Source organism: Suillus subalutaceus (assembly GCF_016647625.1).
Source record: "Suillus subalutaceus strain FC151 chromosome Unknown DFJ58scaffold_25, whole genome shotgun sequence".
Classification (NCBI taxonomy): Eukaryota; Fungi; Basidiomycota; class Agaricomycetes; order Boletales; family Suillaceae; genus Suillus; species Suillus subalutaceus.
The window spans coordinates 1,144-17,037 of NW_024540274.1; the positions used below are offsets into that span (position 1 = coordinate 1,144).

The 15,894-nt window shown below is 47.9% G+C and overlaps 3 protein-coding genes across 3 annotated transcripts; all 3 read left to right on the top strand.

Annotated features, from left to right (window-relative positions):
• Window positions 1-200: 200 nt before the first annotated feature.
• On the top strand, window positions 201-1,485 carry DFJ58DRAFT_839246 (uncharacterized protein; the record flags this gene model as incomplete). Its single annotated transcript, XM_041392513.1, has 5 exons — window positions 201-406; window positions 462-600; window positions 648-968; window positions 1,013-1,208; window positions 1,241-1,485. 5 exons carry the CDS (start codon window positions 201-203, stop codon window positions 1,483-1,485), a joined length of 1,107 nt encoding a protein of 368 aa, XP_041246494.1.
• Window positions 1,486-4,832: 3,347 nt separating this feature from the next.
• Window positions 4,833-6,547, top strand: DFJ58DRAFT_774636 (Alpha/Beta hydrolase protein). The gene is made up of 2 exons (XM_041389388.1): window positions 4,833-5,936; window positions 5,962-6,547. The coding sequence occupies exons 1-2, from the start codon at window positions 5,099-5,101 to the stop codon at window positions 6,375-6,377; spliced, it is 1,254 nt and encodes a 417-aa protein (XP_041246495.1). The 5' UTR covers window positions 4,833-5,098; the 3' UTR covers window positions 6,378-6,547.
• A 4,512-nt stretch (window positions 6,548-11,059) lies between these two features.
• DFJ58DRAFT_700230 (uncharacterized protein) lies at window positions 11,060-13,065 on the top strand. The gene is made up of 2 exons (XM_041383567.1): window positions 11,060-12,499; window positions 12,546-13,065. The coding sequence occupies exons 1-2, from the start codon at window positions 11,357-11,359 to the stop codon at window positions 12,672-12,674; spliced, it is 1,272 nt and encodes a 423-aa protein (XP_041246496.1). The 5' UTR covers window positions 11,060-11,356; the 3' UTR covers window positions 12,675-13,065.
• The last annotated feature ends 2,829 nt before the right edge of the window (window positions 13,066-15,894 follow it).

The following is a 15,894-nucleotide window of genomic DNA, read 5'->3' on the forward strand; positions in this document are numbered from 1 at the left end:
GATACTTTAGCTCTCTGAAATAAGGGGCAAGACTCGGGAAAGGGGCACAGCGCACGAGCTGAGGCCGAAGCCCTTCGGATCTGATACTACTTGAGTACGGTCTTAACAAAATCAGTCAACAGCAGCGACAACACATCTTCACAACTGTATCTGCCATCATAATCTGTACCCAGTTTAAACTTTTCTGTATTACTTCACCAATGGCCTCAGAGAGGCCACCCAACGCTCAATGGAATGATAATGAGATCTTTGCTTTCCTGGATCATTTGATCTCTGAAAAAGCAAAGGTCGCAGAAGGAGGATTCAAGAACAATGTCTTCAACCAGGCTGCAAGAGTGATCACACAGTTTACGACACATGGCCCAACCAAGACAGGGGGACATTGCAAGGGTAAATGGCAATATGTGTGTGTCATACTCAGATCAGCGCTCACCATCACTAATCACGATCCTATTATATAGCTCAAAAATATCCACAGCACCATTAACAGATATCACAACAGATCTGGATGCCACTGGGATAACGAGTTCCGGCGTGAACATTGTGGGGGGAGCAGCAGAAACTCAGTGGATTCAGTTCCTCGAGTCCAACAGCAACAAGGTGTGTACACGTATCACTTTGGTTTCTGGCTACTTACCTGTTTTTAGGCAATGAGATCATTCAGGAACTCCAGATGGAAATTCTTCCCCAAGATGGAGGAGATCCTGCCGAATGGGAGTGGCGCCATGTGCGCTGCTGCCTATAACCTGGCTCCATTAGCTGCACAGTCACCAGCAGTTGTCACATCTGCCAGCATCATGGCCAGTCAATCAGCACCTAGCACTGCTAGTACTGAGGTGGGCAGCAATGCTATTGGTCTTGCTATTTGTGTGCCCCCTCCTCACAACATACCTGTTAGCCCAGCACATGCAGATGGCTTTGGATGGGATATGGTCATGTCTGCCCTCCCATCCGCTAACATTGGAATTGTCAGCAGCAGTTCCATGAACATGCCTCCTTCCCCTGTCTTCAGTATCAGCCTCCAGCACCGGAAAATGTTCGCACTCTGACATGCTCTTCTCTGGTAACACCACCCAATCCTCCTATGTCGCACATAGATTCCGCCAGCTCTGAGAAGAAGCCGAAGCTTTTGGCACATGGTGGCAGCACCATGTCACATGTTGCTAGTCAATGCAATTCCAAGGCTAGGCAATACTGCAGGCGTTTATGTACCTTCAAAGTGCCATAAACCACCTGACAGACAGTCTGTCAACGTCGATGACCAACACGGATGAAAGTCAGGTGGCAGATGAGAGATCACAGGCTTTGGCCATAATGCAAGATGATGAAGAAATCACACCAGAGGACAAGGTCACACTCATGATTGTCTTTGGAAGGAGCCCATCGACATGCACCACTTATGTGTCCAGTAGGCCTGAGAATCGCCTGCCTTACTTACAATCTGTTATCCATCAGGCTCTCAGGGGGGACTTTGGCGCGCTGTAATTTCTGTTGCTCATTGCACTTTTCCTTCATTTTCATCAGCATGTTTATATGCAGCACATCATCTTTGTTTTTGTTGTAGCACAATGTACACTAGAGTACATTGTGAAATTAAAGATCATTGTCAGCATCATCCTCGCTCCCATAGTACTCATCTATGTCTTCCTCCTCCTCCGGTTCTTTGTCTATGTCCAACTGATGAAAAACTGTCTTCTAAATCGCGCTCCTGTAAAATCCTCTGATAGTCTCCCCACATCTCCGTGGCCATGCGATCACGAAATGCATTTGCATCTGCATCATCGGCGATTGAATTATGACCTGGATTGATCATCATCACGCGTGTCATCTGGTTGTACTTGAATGGCGGGGTTGTCATTGAAGATGGCTCTCTGAGGCAGAGGCCCTTCATTTGGGTCATGGGCGCATATGTAGTTATGAAGAGCGCAGAGCACTGTAGGAATGCGAGCTTGAATGGTGATTTTGTATTCTGGGGATACTAAGAGTATGCGAAAGCGCCGCTTCACCACACCAAAAATATGTTCAATGATGTTACGAGCAGACACATGATGAAGATTAAATAGTTCTTCCTTGTTGAGAGGCCTAAAACATTATTGGATGAGCCGGACTGCAAAAGAGAGCTGTAAGTCTTACCTGACAGAAGCACAACCCCATTCAGCAAGGTGGTAATGGACACCACGATAAGGGACCAACAGTTGTCGGCACAAGGGAAAGCCTAGGTCTGCAAGGAGACACTTTCCTGGTGGAATTTTTAAACCATCAATGTGAGCTTGATCCCAGAGCCGTGCATCCGTCGCAGATCCCTCCCATCCAGTTAGTGCAAACATAAAATTGAGGTCGAAGTCGCAAACAAAGAGACAATTTTGAGAGACAAATCCTTTTCGGTTGTAGTACAGGTGATGGGTGGCTGAGGGAGGGAATGCATGAATGTGGCTACCATCGATGGCTCCTGATAGCATCCTGGAAGTATGGCCATCGTTTTTGACTGTCACGAATTGCGCGGGCGACAGGTGCATCAGCAGGAGGAAGGTGAACATGAGTGGTGTAGAAGGGGTGGGAGGCAAATATATCTAGCATCTTCCGGAAATATCTATGGGATGGAATAAGCTGAAGTGTGAGACATATACGAAATCACGAACTTAGAAATAGTAGCATTCGAGCACTGGAATCGTTCTGCAACATGTCTAACAGTCAATCCTGTCACACAGGTGTACAGAAAAATGGCTAGCTGTTCTTCCAGCTGAAACGTAGCGTGAATCAGTGTGACCGAGGCCATGAAGGTCATCAACTAAGCTTGCAAAGACGTGGACATTGACGCCAAGCTCACAGCGGGTGCGTTCTGGATGCCCTACAATCAATTCCATAACCCATTCTTGCCCTGTCAGGGCTGATGTATGGTAGGGCTCAGGGCCACTGACATCTTGAATCTGCAGCAGGAGGAATTGCACTGAGGCAGCAAGCAGTATATTGAGTAGAAGCGCTACATAGCGCAGAATACATTGGTGAACTGCAGCTTGTCACGTTAAATCAGCCTGGTGGGGGTGAGTCTGATCTGCAGGTTGAACTGGTGGGGTCATGAGAGGTCTCTGTAGAAAAAAAGGGTTAGAAGGGTTAGCAAACAGTGGGTGTGTGAGTCTTGGATCCATAGCTATATAGCTCCTTATCATATGACAGAGATACATGCACTTATCATAGGCTGACCATTAAAACTCCATCACATCGGCTTCAATGCCATTCTCGTCACATTTTGTTCATTTGTATCAAACATGGGCAAATGTCGGTTGCTGAATGGGCTCTTACTGTCCTCCCTCTATGGCCTAAAGCAGGCCACATATGACTGGTATGAGCTTCTTAGAGCGGTGCTCATCAGTCTAGGGTTCATCTGTTGTGACGCCAACTATGCAGTATTCATTTTCGACCATATCAATGGCGAGGGGGTGAGAATCATCTGCATCATCGCCTGGCATGTGAATGATGGACTGGCAGGTGCGAACAATCGCACTTTTCTCAACCAGACAAAGTTGAAAATTGTGGAATGATTCGGAATCACTGATCTTGGGCCCATCACAAAATATCTCAGCATTCAATTCATTCGTGACCATCAAACGCACAAGCTGTGGATGCACCAGGAGGACTACATCATCTACCTTCTACAAGAACATGGGATGTCTCACTGTAACCCTGTCGCACTGCCAATGGATCCAAACTTCCCGTTCGGACGCCCGACTGACTTGCATCCACATGTTGACAACCTAGAAACTGAATACTGTAAGATTGTTGGTGAACTCCTGTACCTCACCATGTACACTCGTCCAGATATCGCTCACACTGTGATGCGCCTCACTCGGAACAATGGATTGCCGAAACCCTGCCACTACACAGCTGCGAAACATGTCTTGTGTTACCTCTCAGGCACTGTGGGCTGCACATCCATTATGGGGGTGTCGGTGTGAATGCCACCCTCCACAGGTTCAGTGACTCTGACTGGGCTTTGTATCCCGAAGACCGCATCTCAGTTTCAGGCTATGTCTGGTTCTACAACAGTGGCCCTATATCACACTCTACGAAAAAGCAAATGACTCATGTGCTTTCGTCCACAGAGGCAGAGTACATGGCCTTAACAGCAGCGATACAAGATGGACTCTGGCTCCAGTCGTTTTTCGGTTGTATCAGTGTCCCACTCACATTACCCTTACAACTTTTCGCCGACAACGCAGGAGCCATCGCACTCTCGAAAGAGGCCGCCAATCACATCCGAACAAAGCACATCGATTTGCGATACCATTTCATTCAGCGCCACGTCGAAGAAGGCACATTTCTCCCCATCTGGCTCTCTACCCATAAGAACACCGCGGATGTGTTCACAAAAGGTTCAGCATCGTTCAGGTCTCGCCTTGGTGTCTCATTGAGGGGGTGTGTTGAGAGTACAACGTCGACACTTAGATTCGTCATCATTCGTCATCACGGACTCTTTACGTAATTTACCTTATAAGCTCGTCTTCTGTGTACGTTCATACCTCTGACAGCAGTTCTCTCTCGGACGCTGAGGTATGTATCACGTCTTTCCTCCCCGCCGTCCTTGTCTTACTGTATTTCACCTTTAGACTTCGTCTTTAGGTCTTGTTAATGTCATAGCAGTTCTCTCTCGGACGCTGAGACTTCGTCTTTAGTATTTCTTTCAAGAACTGTAAGGGCGCTTGGTATCCAGTATTTATTCATTTGGCTGGTAACAACTAAAAACACGTCGATTTAGACCCGTCCGTCAAACCTCGCTGTCACGTCTAATTAGATCAGGTACGTGGGAACATCAGGTGTTTTTGCTCCGCAGCAGAATAAGAATACGTCCCTTCTTCCAGGCTAATCATATATCAAGTTCTATATTGCCACGCCAGTGCAACAACCCGAGTCCGTTCTGCAGGTGAGTATAGCGTGTCTGCTGGATATCGACTTATCAAGACTTGGATGCACCTACTAAGGCTCTAGGGTACTGTCCAATCTTATCAACGAGGTGTCATTGGAGCTTGTACCTTTCCATTTACTAAACCCTGTAACTGACTGGTAAAGGGTTCCCTGGGCAGAAATACTCAAATCAAATGTCATGAACACAACACTAACGCCAGTCGACTTACCTGATCTCCCTCCTCAAATTACGTCTCGGTACATCACCTTGAGTGACCGCGATGGTCTGAACGTCCATATCCTGGAAGCGTTTCCAGATACAAGCAATCAATCGAGCACACCCTGCCACTTGATCCTCCTTCTCCACGGCTTTCCAGAACTTGCTTACTCATGGCGCAAAGTCTTGGTGCCTATCGCCAACGCTCATCAAGGTTATCATGTTGTCGCCCCTGACTTGCGTGGTTATGGGCGAACAACGCTGACAAGATTCGGAAGTGCCAGCCAAGTGCAATACGAAGATGCGCTTTCCTCGTATCATATGCTCAATATCGTAGATGACGTTTGTTCCCTTGTACGAGCGCTCGGATATTCATCCGTTGCGATGCTCGTAGGGCATGACTTTGGGTCTCGTCTTGCGGGACACTGCGTTGTCGCGCATCCGGAACTATTTGCATCAGTCGTGTTCATGAGCGCACCCTTTGGGGGCGTTGGTCCACCCTTGTCTCAAGCGAGTAGCGAAGGTGGAGATGATAAAGCGAAGGAACGGGTTTCTTTGGGTACTGACATTGCCACTGCGCTTGCTGCGCTCCAACCTCCACGCAAGCACTATACGGCATACTTTTCTACTCTTTCTGCCAATGCGGACATGCTTGGTCAAGGGGGAAAGGCTCTGTACGATTTTCTCGGCGGCTATATCTACATGAAGAGTGGCAATTGGGATGGAAATGATCCACACCCCCTACCTTCTGCATTATCACCTTCGCCCAGCATCAGTGAGCTGGCAATGGACCTTGCTACTCTCCCAGAATACTACGTCAGTGCCGCTGCACGAAAGCATGCCAGACGTCATTGCTCGTCATGTTCGCATGGACGCCCGAATTACATGGCCCAGAGGTGACGAAGTCTCTGGGGGAGTATACGCTGCTGAATTCGGCCGCACTGGCTTCCAGGGTGCGCTTAATCATTATCGTAGCGGACTCTCGCCTCCGCCCCCTGAGCGGATAGCTCAACTACGTGCTCTAGCTGGGCGACGAGTGGAGGTGCCTGCGGCGTTTATATCAGGAGCCAAGGATTGGGGAGTGTATCAAACTCCAGGGGCTGTGAGGAAGATGCGAGAAGTGATGTGTAGCGGCGCGGGAGGCATGCAGGATGAGGATTTCGTTTTGATCGAGGGGGCAGGCCATTGGGTACAACAAGAAGCGCCAGAGATGGTGGTACGGGAGCTTGTGAGGTTTTTAGGAAAGGTGAAAGCTTTGTAAACGTCGCCGATGCAAATAATCCTAGGTTTGGGGCAACGAATGGGTGATGATCGCGATCGTGCTCTCCTTTCTTTTTTGACGCATTAAAAAGCCTGTCAGGGGGGGGTAAAAGCGGCTGTCAATGGAAGTGCTACGAGGAATGTGAGTTCAAGCTTTCATTCAAAGTCTGGGACGGTGTTCTGGATGTTCATGTCAGACATGGAGTCACGACTCACGGCCGAGCAGTCCGTAGCCACAGCACTCACAGCCACGGCACTCCACAGCCACAGCCAGGCCCGAAAACCAGAAAACAACAATCTGGGCTTAAGCGACTTTTTTCACCGCTGCGGCGGCCATTCGGGTCCTCAGAAACCTTCAGTCGGGATCATCTCCCAGATGTGACGTGTACTGCACGCAACTTCAAAATGAAACGACCTCGTGGCTACCACAGCCCACACTAGGTCGTTGAACTGCTCGTTTTACATCTAAACAGGGACCCCACGCTGGTATTCAAGTCACGCTAGAAAATGTAATGCTGACGGACCCACCCACGTCGGACGGGGTTTCGACGAATCATTGGACGCGCAAATTGTGGTAAGACGTTATGACGTAACCGAACAGCGTACATGTCCCGGTGACATCGCAAAGTCACAGTGAATTTATCTTGAAGTGAGACGTCATGCATCATCGATCATCCCATATGCACCCAGTAGCTAAACCAGCTCAGCTGTACAAACGTATTCGGTGATGTCGCAAGGTCACGGCGAACTCATTATCTTGAAGTTTGACGTCATCGCCGCATGTGCATCCAGATTCCAGGTGTTAATTCTGCACAGCTGTACAAACGCACCTGCATGGCACCCGTGATGTGAGTTGCGATCATCTAGCAGCGGAGTCTAGGCTGAGCTGACCAATATCTGGGACAGAGGCAAGGGTGTATATCCGAACAACAACTTTACTTACGCGCTGCAACGTTGAATGCGTTCTTCGTTATCCGCGGATGCTTAGCGCTTATCATTATCTTTGATATCGACGACCATCCTCGTTGAACATCAGTTTTATCGTGGACCTAGTGATCACCTGGTTGCCAAGTTCTGTTCGAGGTCAAAAAATCAAGCTTCCAAGAGTAACGGCGTGTCAACGCGTTAAAAATGAACCCTCTAGTTGCATAGCGAGCGTCCCGAGGCTCAATATTTCTTGCGCAGCGACAAGCTCGGAGTGAACGCCAGCGTCGGATATACAACCTTAGGTACATTAAACATTTGCGATGCCTCAAAACTCAACTCAAACTCAAATTAACGCCCACCGAAGCGGTCGTGAGGCTCAAGAACGAGACGCTCAGATGTTGATGTGTAACCACAGGTACAGCCGCTTGTATTCTTTGAAAGCCTGTCAGCTTATGCGCACGGCGTCTTACAGTCTCGAACTAAAGGCGCCACGATGAGGACGCGAGAAAATCAGGACGCCTCTGGGCTGCTTCCTTACTCACAAACGTTAGGCACTAGTCTCGCAACGTTCCTGTGCTTTCCTAGAGCTTTGGAAGGCTGTATGTACTAGTATTTGGAAGCCATCATGATGCACGTACAAACCGCTCAAAGCGGACTGTCCACTTCCACACAATAACACAACATAACAGAAGGCAGCTTTCGATCCTCCCCTCCCGGTTGAAAATTTAAGCAGAGTTCATAACGCGCTGAACGGCGTACCCAAAGATCAAGTTAATAGATAGTCGGTGCTAAGCCTCATCTCGTGTGGCAGTCATGATCCGTATGCGTAACAAACGGTGGGAGAATATTATTATGACCAGCTAACGTCTTAAAGTACAATGTATCGGAGCATAACCGGCATCGGCGTGAGTGAATATTCTATTCGCCGTCGGGGCTGATGAAATACATCTCAGACACGTTTGTTAATCCAAAGCTTCCCGTTGAATGAAGCTGAAACTTTTTTTTGTCGTTTTATTTTTTTCGCAGCGTAACTTGGGAGCAAAGGTCAGCAGAGCAGTCCCAAAAGATGATCCGCGGATCTGAATGCCATCAGGTACCCACAGGTCTCCTGAGGCCTCCTGAAACTCCCCCGGAGGTGACGAAACAAGGACAACGATATCAATCTGCGATGCGGATAACAAGGGGGAAGAACATCATCGGCAACTGAGTGAGGTAGCGAATCACACACAGCCTGGTCCGCGGGCGCCTCGAGGGGATTCAGCGTTCTTAATGTGGTCAACGCAGATCATTTTGAACCAACGTTGAGCATCGCCGCCGACTTTCAGGTACCTTCGCGCCGAATAAGGCGGGTGGGGATAGAGTACAGATTTGTTCAGATAGGGACATCCGTCAAGGTAAGGAAACCTCCTTTTTGAGACCGTATGTAACTGTCAAACACCAAGGATATGAGAGATCGTGATCGGCATAGGAATCGTATTTTACGGCAGTCGAACCATGTTGAAGATTATGATTGACGGGAGAATATCCGGTAAGAGATCAATACCACTCTGCAGGATTTCATGTCGTGCTCCACGGGACGAGGATTCTTATTTGTCTGTATCGTTGACTTTTTCGGTGGACTATCCCCGCCAGATAGAGTATGGAGATAAAGTATCGAGGTTTGAGCGCTATTCATAACTGTAAATAGCGCTTGTGGTCCGCCGCATGGGAGACCATGATATCCGCGGTCGGCCAAGAGGGTAAACGGGTAACACGTGAATACACGCGAAGCACACGGATCGGTTTACTGTCGCCTCCCCTGGTAATCTCTCCGGTCAAAAAAAACTGCAACAAACATTGATGTCATATACCTCATTCCTTGAGAGTAAGATAACATCATGGGAAGAGGTCAAGGGTGATCGATGCGCAGCCCGCTGGAGCTTTGAAAGCCTCAACCCTGAACCTATGCGGGGCGCTGCGGCGGCATGGTCATCATTGCAGCACCGCCGATCCGAGCACGAGGACAGTGACCACATGGACAGAAATCATGTGTGGCACCATAGCGTCGGCCGGTATTTAGATTGTACAGAGGGGTTCAGAAAAAAAGGTACCGGTGGTTGGAAGCCCGAGCTTGGCAAGGAACCTGAACAAGGAGACATCAGTGTGTGCATGACAGAAAAAAACAAGTTGCACCGGTGTCACGGCGGATCACGGCAGGGTATCTAAGACTCGGTGAACGCGCCGGATATGATACAGGGGGGCGAGAGAGTACTAATCTTGAACCATGAACGATGACGTAGGAGTGGCACGACTACGACGGATGGCCAGCTGATGCCGAAGATCAAGGCATGTGCCCAATGCATGGCAGATCTGCACATGATTGGTTGAAAGCATGGGGAGCAGGAACGTGCAAACAGGACATTTTCTCGAATGATCCATTCTTTGTAGTCGTTGTGTGTTAATGACCGATTCACTTAGGTCTTACGGCCAAAACACGAGTATTCGTACGACGACGGCTCCAATGTCAAGATCACATAATAGAGAATAAAATGGTTCGAGAGAAAAAAGTTTACAGCATGAAAAGGAAGCGATTGTTATCAGATCATGGTTAGCACCTGAAGAGCTAAGATCGAAGATCATCAGTTAACTTCCGACATCCCGACAATACAAGTACTTACTATGGCGATAATGGAACCAAGGACAATGCTTGGTAATAACGATGTGATAATATAAAATTATGAATACGGGTGGCGAAGATCGGTTATTTCGTGATAGCCAACGGAAGGGATCACGGTTGAGGTGATGGATTTACGATTCGATGCGAGTGGTTGCCCTAGAGTCCACGACGCGAGCCGAAGGGGATTGATTCAAAAGGCGATCTGCGGTGGCGTACTCCAAGTAAATGCTAGGTCGTTTCACACGGGATGGGAGTGACATCGGGGATATGGAGTGTCGCTGAACCGTATCGGTACCATGAAGGACGAAACATTTACACTCCGTCGATGGTGCTAATCAGCTTCAAGGAGCAGGAGCTTGGCAGAATCGAGGATAGGAAGCTGTGCCTTTTGACGAACGCGCATCTCTCGGCTGCGGCACGCGATCCGGTCTAAATTTGCGATGCGGTGAACACAGCATAGCTAGCGCAGATCTTGAAAACCCCATCATTGAATTTGGGGAATAAGAAAGATACACCGGGAAGGAGGTCCGAGGTCGAGGTCAGATAGTTTATATTTGAATCTAGCGCTTTTGTTTGTGGTGGCAAAGAAAGGCGGGTGCTGATTTCCTTTCTAGTCCATGATAGGACGTAAACGTGCAAAAGGTGGGATTATGAGCAATTTAGATGGTAATATGACAAAGATGGTAAAGTTTTGATAGGATAGTGAGATGGTATGATAACATGATAGATATCAATGCAAGTTTGGGCGTCTAATTTAAAGCAAGGAGTAATAACCGGTTTCGGTAAACATCGGAGACCGGAGAAGCATATCGGATTTGGAAGTTTTAGATTTAGACGCTGGTGGTATGTGGATCCCAATACGAAGACTTCCTTTTATGGACACCGACTTAACGGTGAGGAGCAGTATACGACAACGAACGGGGATTTCAAGCCTATTGGGTAGTAGTTCACCGCTAGTTCCGGGTTTATGATTCAATTGGTAAGATTCCGGTGTATAAAAATGAAATATTGAGACGGATATTTTTTTTGTTTATTATAACATGAAATTCCGTCACGGCGAGGGCTTGTTGCCCAGAATGTGTTGACATTTTTTCACACAAGACACTTCCATTCGGACGTGCCTCTGCAACGAGTTCGATCCAGATTTTAGATCTGGGCGCCCTGCATACGCTCCTCCCGTTCTTTACATCAGATGTCAAATGTCGGATACTAAGATCTCATTCTCTGAACTTCTTTCAAACTTCATTTTCCGTTCGTTCTTATAGAGCACCCTTCTCAAGTTAAATTCGCGTCCTAACTCTTCAAAACCCTTTCACCAACTATATCATTCTATTCACTTGTCATCCTCCAAACTATCTCATTCTCCCTTTCGCTTCCGCTTAAGATAAACTCTCTTCATGTCTTTGGATCATTATCCAATCCTTACCGACAGACGTTTTCACCAACAAACCGAGAGACAGTCTTACCAGATACATGACTCCATTTCCTTAGCTCCTGCTCACTGGAACTACCAATCCAGATCACAAAATGAAATCCCTCATGATTATTCTTCTACTTCTTCTTCCTGGAACGTGAATTTGCTCAATAATTGGTCTAATGAAGTTGTACCTTCCTCCTCTCCTGTACCATCCTCTCCATCTTATCCAGTCAATCTGCGCCACCCCGGTTCCGGTCACGGTGGCTATCAACAGTCTGCTTACACAGAACCCTCCCAGCGTCACTTACAATCAACATCTCCTCAATCCCTATCATCCGGATTGTCATCTTCATCCTTTGAACGTCAAGTACTCCAACACCGCTCCCCATCGGCAGGTTCCACTTTCAAGTTCGACGATGCTTCATGGGGTGCAACTCTTTATACTATCCACGATGACAGAAGTACTCCATCGCATTCACTACCACCTCCTACAGTCACTAGCACATCTCCTTCTGCACGTACTTCTTCTAGAGCTTCATCGTCCAGATCACCTCCAGTCAAGCTCGAACAAGATGAGGTTTCAAGCGCCGATTGCTTTGTCATGGAATTTGCTACCGCTGTCCCAGCTGCGCAGGACAGCACCTCATTAGCTCCCCCAACAGAAGTGCCCTTGCGCGCGACCCAAGCAAGCAAGGCAATGCGCAAAATGATGGGTGTATTTCGGCTCAATCCGTTCTCAATGCATGAGGGTGGTGGTCAGGCAATGAGTACCTGGATGGGGGAGGATGCAGGCCCGTTGGACGAAGAACCTCAGGTCTTCGAGTTTCAACTCGACGTTGGATACCGCGACTCTGACGAGGAACTCGAGGAACAAGCACCTTCACACCTTCAGACTCTCATAGAGGTCCCAGAACCTGGCCCAGACGAAAACACGAGGTGGGCGGAGGGTGACGACTCCGACCTCTCCTACCCCCCGGTCTCACATAATAGCTGGGCCACCAACGACCCGTCGTGTCATTCGTATACATTGCCATCACTCAGGTCATATAATTCCCATCCCCACTCCCCTTCACTGTCTTCCACTTCGTCGCGAAGAACGCCCCTGGATATGTCTGCCTCAGAGGTATGCTTTTAGCTAATATCAATCATCGTTTACTAATTGCTTGCAGTATTCTGGCACATATACACTCCATGGCTCTGGCAGCTGCGGTTCTTCCACTGATAACCTTCCGTCACTCTCATCTATGGCACGACGTTGGTCGATTCCCGCCAATCTACAAGCACCATTCATGATATAAAGTACACCCACGTTGCATTACCATGACGATTAATCAAAGGACGGACGAGCTCGTAGCGCTCAAGTCTTGGGTAACGTTTTCAATCACTGTTGCTACCACTGTCGATTGCCGATCTATCGCATTTGAGGGTTGCTGGAGTGATTCATCCCTGCTTGTTTTACTTTGCTCATCACGTCGTTTACTGTTGCATTTTCTTTTTCTTGATCATTCTTATTGTCTTGGGTCGTTCTTCGCTCACGGACAGAACTCAAATTAAATTTCTGGCAGGTTGGAACGCATGTAATATACTCTGCAAAATCATATGATACCTATGATACTCATATTGTTCATCTTGCTGCAATGTCCACATCCCGATCTTTCATGAGATCGCATACCGTAACTTTGAGCTAACAACCCTCTCTGTGCCCGTCTTCATTTCATTGTCGAATCACACGTCAGACATATCACAAGTCCAATCTTGCATTCGAAGTTCTGCATAACCTCCATGCCGCCGGAGCACGTACCGCTTCACGTCACCTTATCGATCGTATCTCCGCCACCGTACCGTAAGTACCTGTCATTCATACAACTTCCTGCCAGTGGCTGCAGTCTAGTTCGCTTCCCCAGTCAAACCCGATCCTCTAATCGTTCTCGCCGCCGTGTGGCGATTCGTACCATATTTCAGAACACCGATCCATGAAGAAGACTTGCAGGGTCCTTAAGCTTCAATCTCATATGTGTATATATGTCGAACCACATAAGAACGCATCTGAAGCGCCCTCAATTCCAGATGACGGTCTAGACCATATCCCGCAGTTATGAACCGACAATGAGGCGATGTAAGATTAATTTCATTCATAGCTGATAAAATTGAAATTATAAATATAATGCATGTATGTATGCTTGTCGTGTTGTTGATCATATGTCCCCGTCGTGTCTCCCCTGTGAGCGCGAGGTCGTTTGGTGTTCCGTGCAGTGTGTACGGCACGACGCGCTCGTGAGAACATTGATATTGGTAACTGTTTTGGTATGGCACAAGCGCCAAAGTACTCATAAAGTCTGTAACATGTGGGTGTACGAAGATATGAGTCCATGTATTATCCAGCAGAGTATTGCAATTGTATCTCAGAGAAGGAATGATCCGAGCGCCAATCATGATAGTAGAGAAGCACACGGACTTTACTATCTATCCCTGACTACTTATTCACAAACGTTTGACTCGGAAGCATCAACGCGGTCTAAGGCGGTGCACTCCGAATCATCTAGAACCTGGGGTAGATAGGTGGATGTGATTTAGAATGATTTGTTTGAGGATGTTGAACCCTCTTTTTTGACAGGTCGACCAAAGGCCCGACTGACATCATAGTGCTCCCACGAACATTGTTTATTAATATTGTTATTAGCATTGACTAGCACATGATACAGTACAACATGAACTGACTGTTGACATAGGGCTACGCCCCACGGGGACGACGAATAAGATTAACCCGCGTGAAGGTCCGAAGCCGGCGTGTTCTACAACGTGGGGCGTAAGCTTAGACTAACTCAATGGTAGAAGTGATTCCAGTGAGTCTTCAAAGTTGTGCACCAAGCATCTGATGCCAAGTCATTCAGCGATCTGTTAAGGTTCAATGGAATGGTATCGCCGCTTGCCGCTGTCTTGAATTCTAGACAGACAGACCCTGCATTGTTTCGATTGAGTGCGTTCGAAGATGGTTGACAGGTCATACATCCTCATTGACCCGTGAAGATCTGGGGTGGCACTGAAACAGAATACAACACGCGCTCCGTGATTTCGATAACGACAGCAGAAGGCGCGAAATGGGTTTGTGGCGAGGGAGAAAGGACGGGACGTCGCAATGCTTCTAAAAGGTGCGGAAGCACACCTAAAATGCATTGAAGTCAGTTACAGACAAGTTAAACTGTAATACGGGGAGGGTGTCTACCTACCCCACAGATGCAAGGACTTATGACGCGGCTAGAGAGGACAAGAAAGAGGAGCTGTTGGGCGTTGTGGTCACTGCCCGATAAGCTTCGGCAACTCAACAAGTTACCTTGCATGCCTTAATTATCAGCACGACTTTACGGTAAGTCGTGTCGTGTGAACAGTGGCGCAGAACTAGCGGCCCATAGATGTCAATGGCATGCGCCCGATTGCTGGTGATTCAGTGCCTTGCAACACTCACGATAATAATCAAGATACGATCCGCTGTTAAAGGCAGGTAGCCGGGAATGCGACGGGCAATGTCAGTCTAGGCCAGCCAAGAAAATGGCAATAATACCTCACAGCTCATATATGACATTCAAAAAAATAGGGGGGGGGGCACAAGGTCGCCTGAAGTTGCTCAAAAAAAAGCTATTTGTGAAACGGACGAAGAGACATACCTTCGGTGGTGATTTATGAGGAATAAAGAGGGTGATGATATGCTGCTGGAATACGGACCAAGGCGAGTCGATGGGTTACAGTTCAGAAAATTACGAGACCAAGGTTGAAACAGGATAATTATTTCTGACACTGACGGTGAGTGAAGCGATCATCGGGCGATCTGGGCGATCTGGGCGATCCGTTATTTATTCAAGTTGCGAATTTCATAGAGCTATCGGAATACTAAGCACTTTGGCCCATTTCCTCCGCTGTCGGTGATAATCCTGTGTTTTTAACCAATGCCGTAAATGTCCCACTGACTGACTTCTTGCAAGTAATGGTCAAATTGTCGCCTGACACGCAGACAAAAAGGACTGAAAGTCACAGGCATTGACTGCTAATAAAGCAACTGTTTAGTTGTAGACAGACGCGCACATAAAATTATCCCCACACCTTGATGCCCTCTGGCCTAGCATCGAGCACGGGCGCAGTTCTTATTCATGCTGGCTGCTTCGAGAGAAGCAGGCGCTCTTTTGAGATCGATGTCAGGGATTACCCTAAAGTCAGAGTCCTAGGCGTGTTCACTCTCTTGTGTTTCACGAACTCCCAGGAGTCTTTGTCATCGTGTCACGGTCTCTGTGTGGTTTCCCGTTCTAGGAACAAGTCCTTGCGGGTGTAAAAAATCGTGCTATGACCTCAAACACAAGAGAATGCGGTTAAGCGTCTGTGGTGGCAGGAACGAAAGAGGGGCTTATAGTTTTTCCTTGAACAAGGACTCGAATAACAACAAGGGCATGTTCGGGAAATCGGACCGAAAATGTGGCGGAGAATTAAAAAATCCGCCACGCGAGAACCACGAGACCCGATGGCCACGAG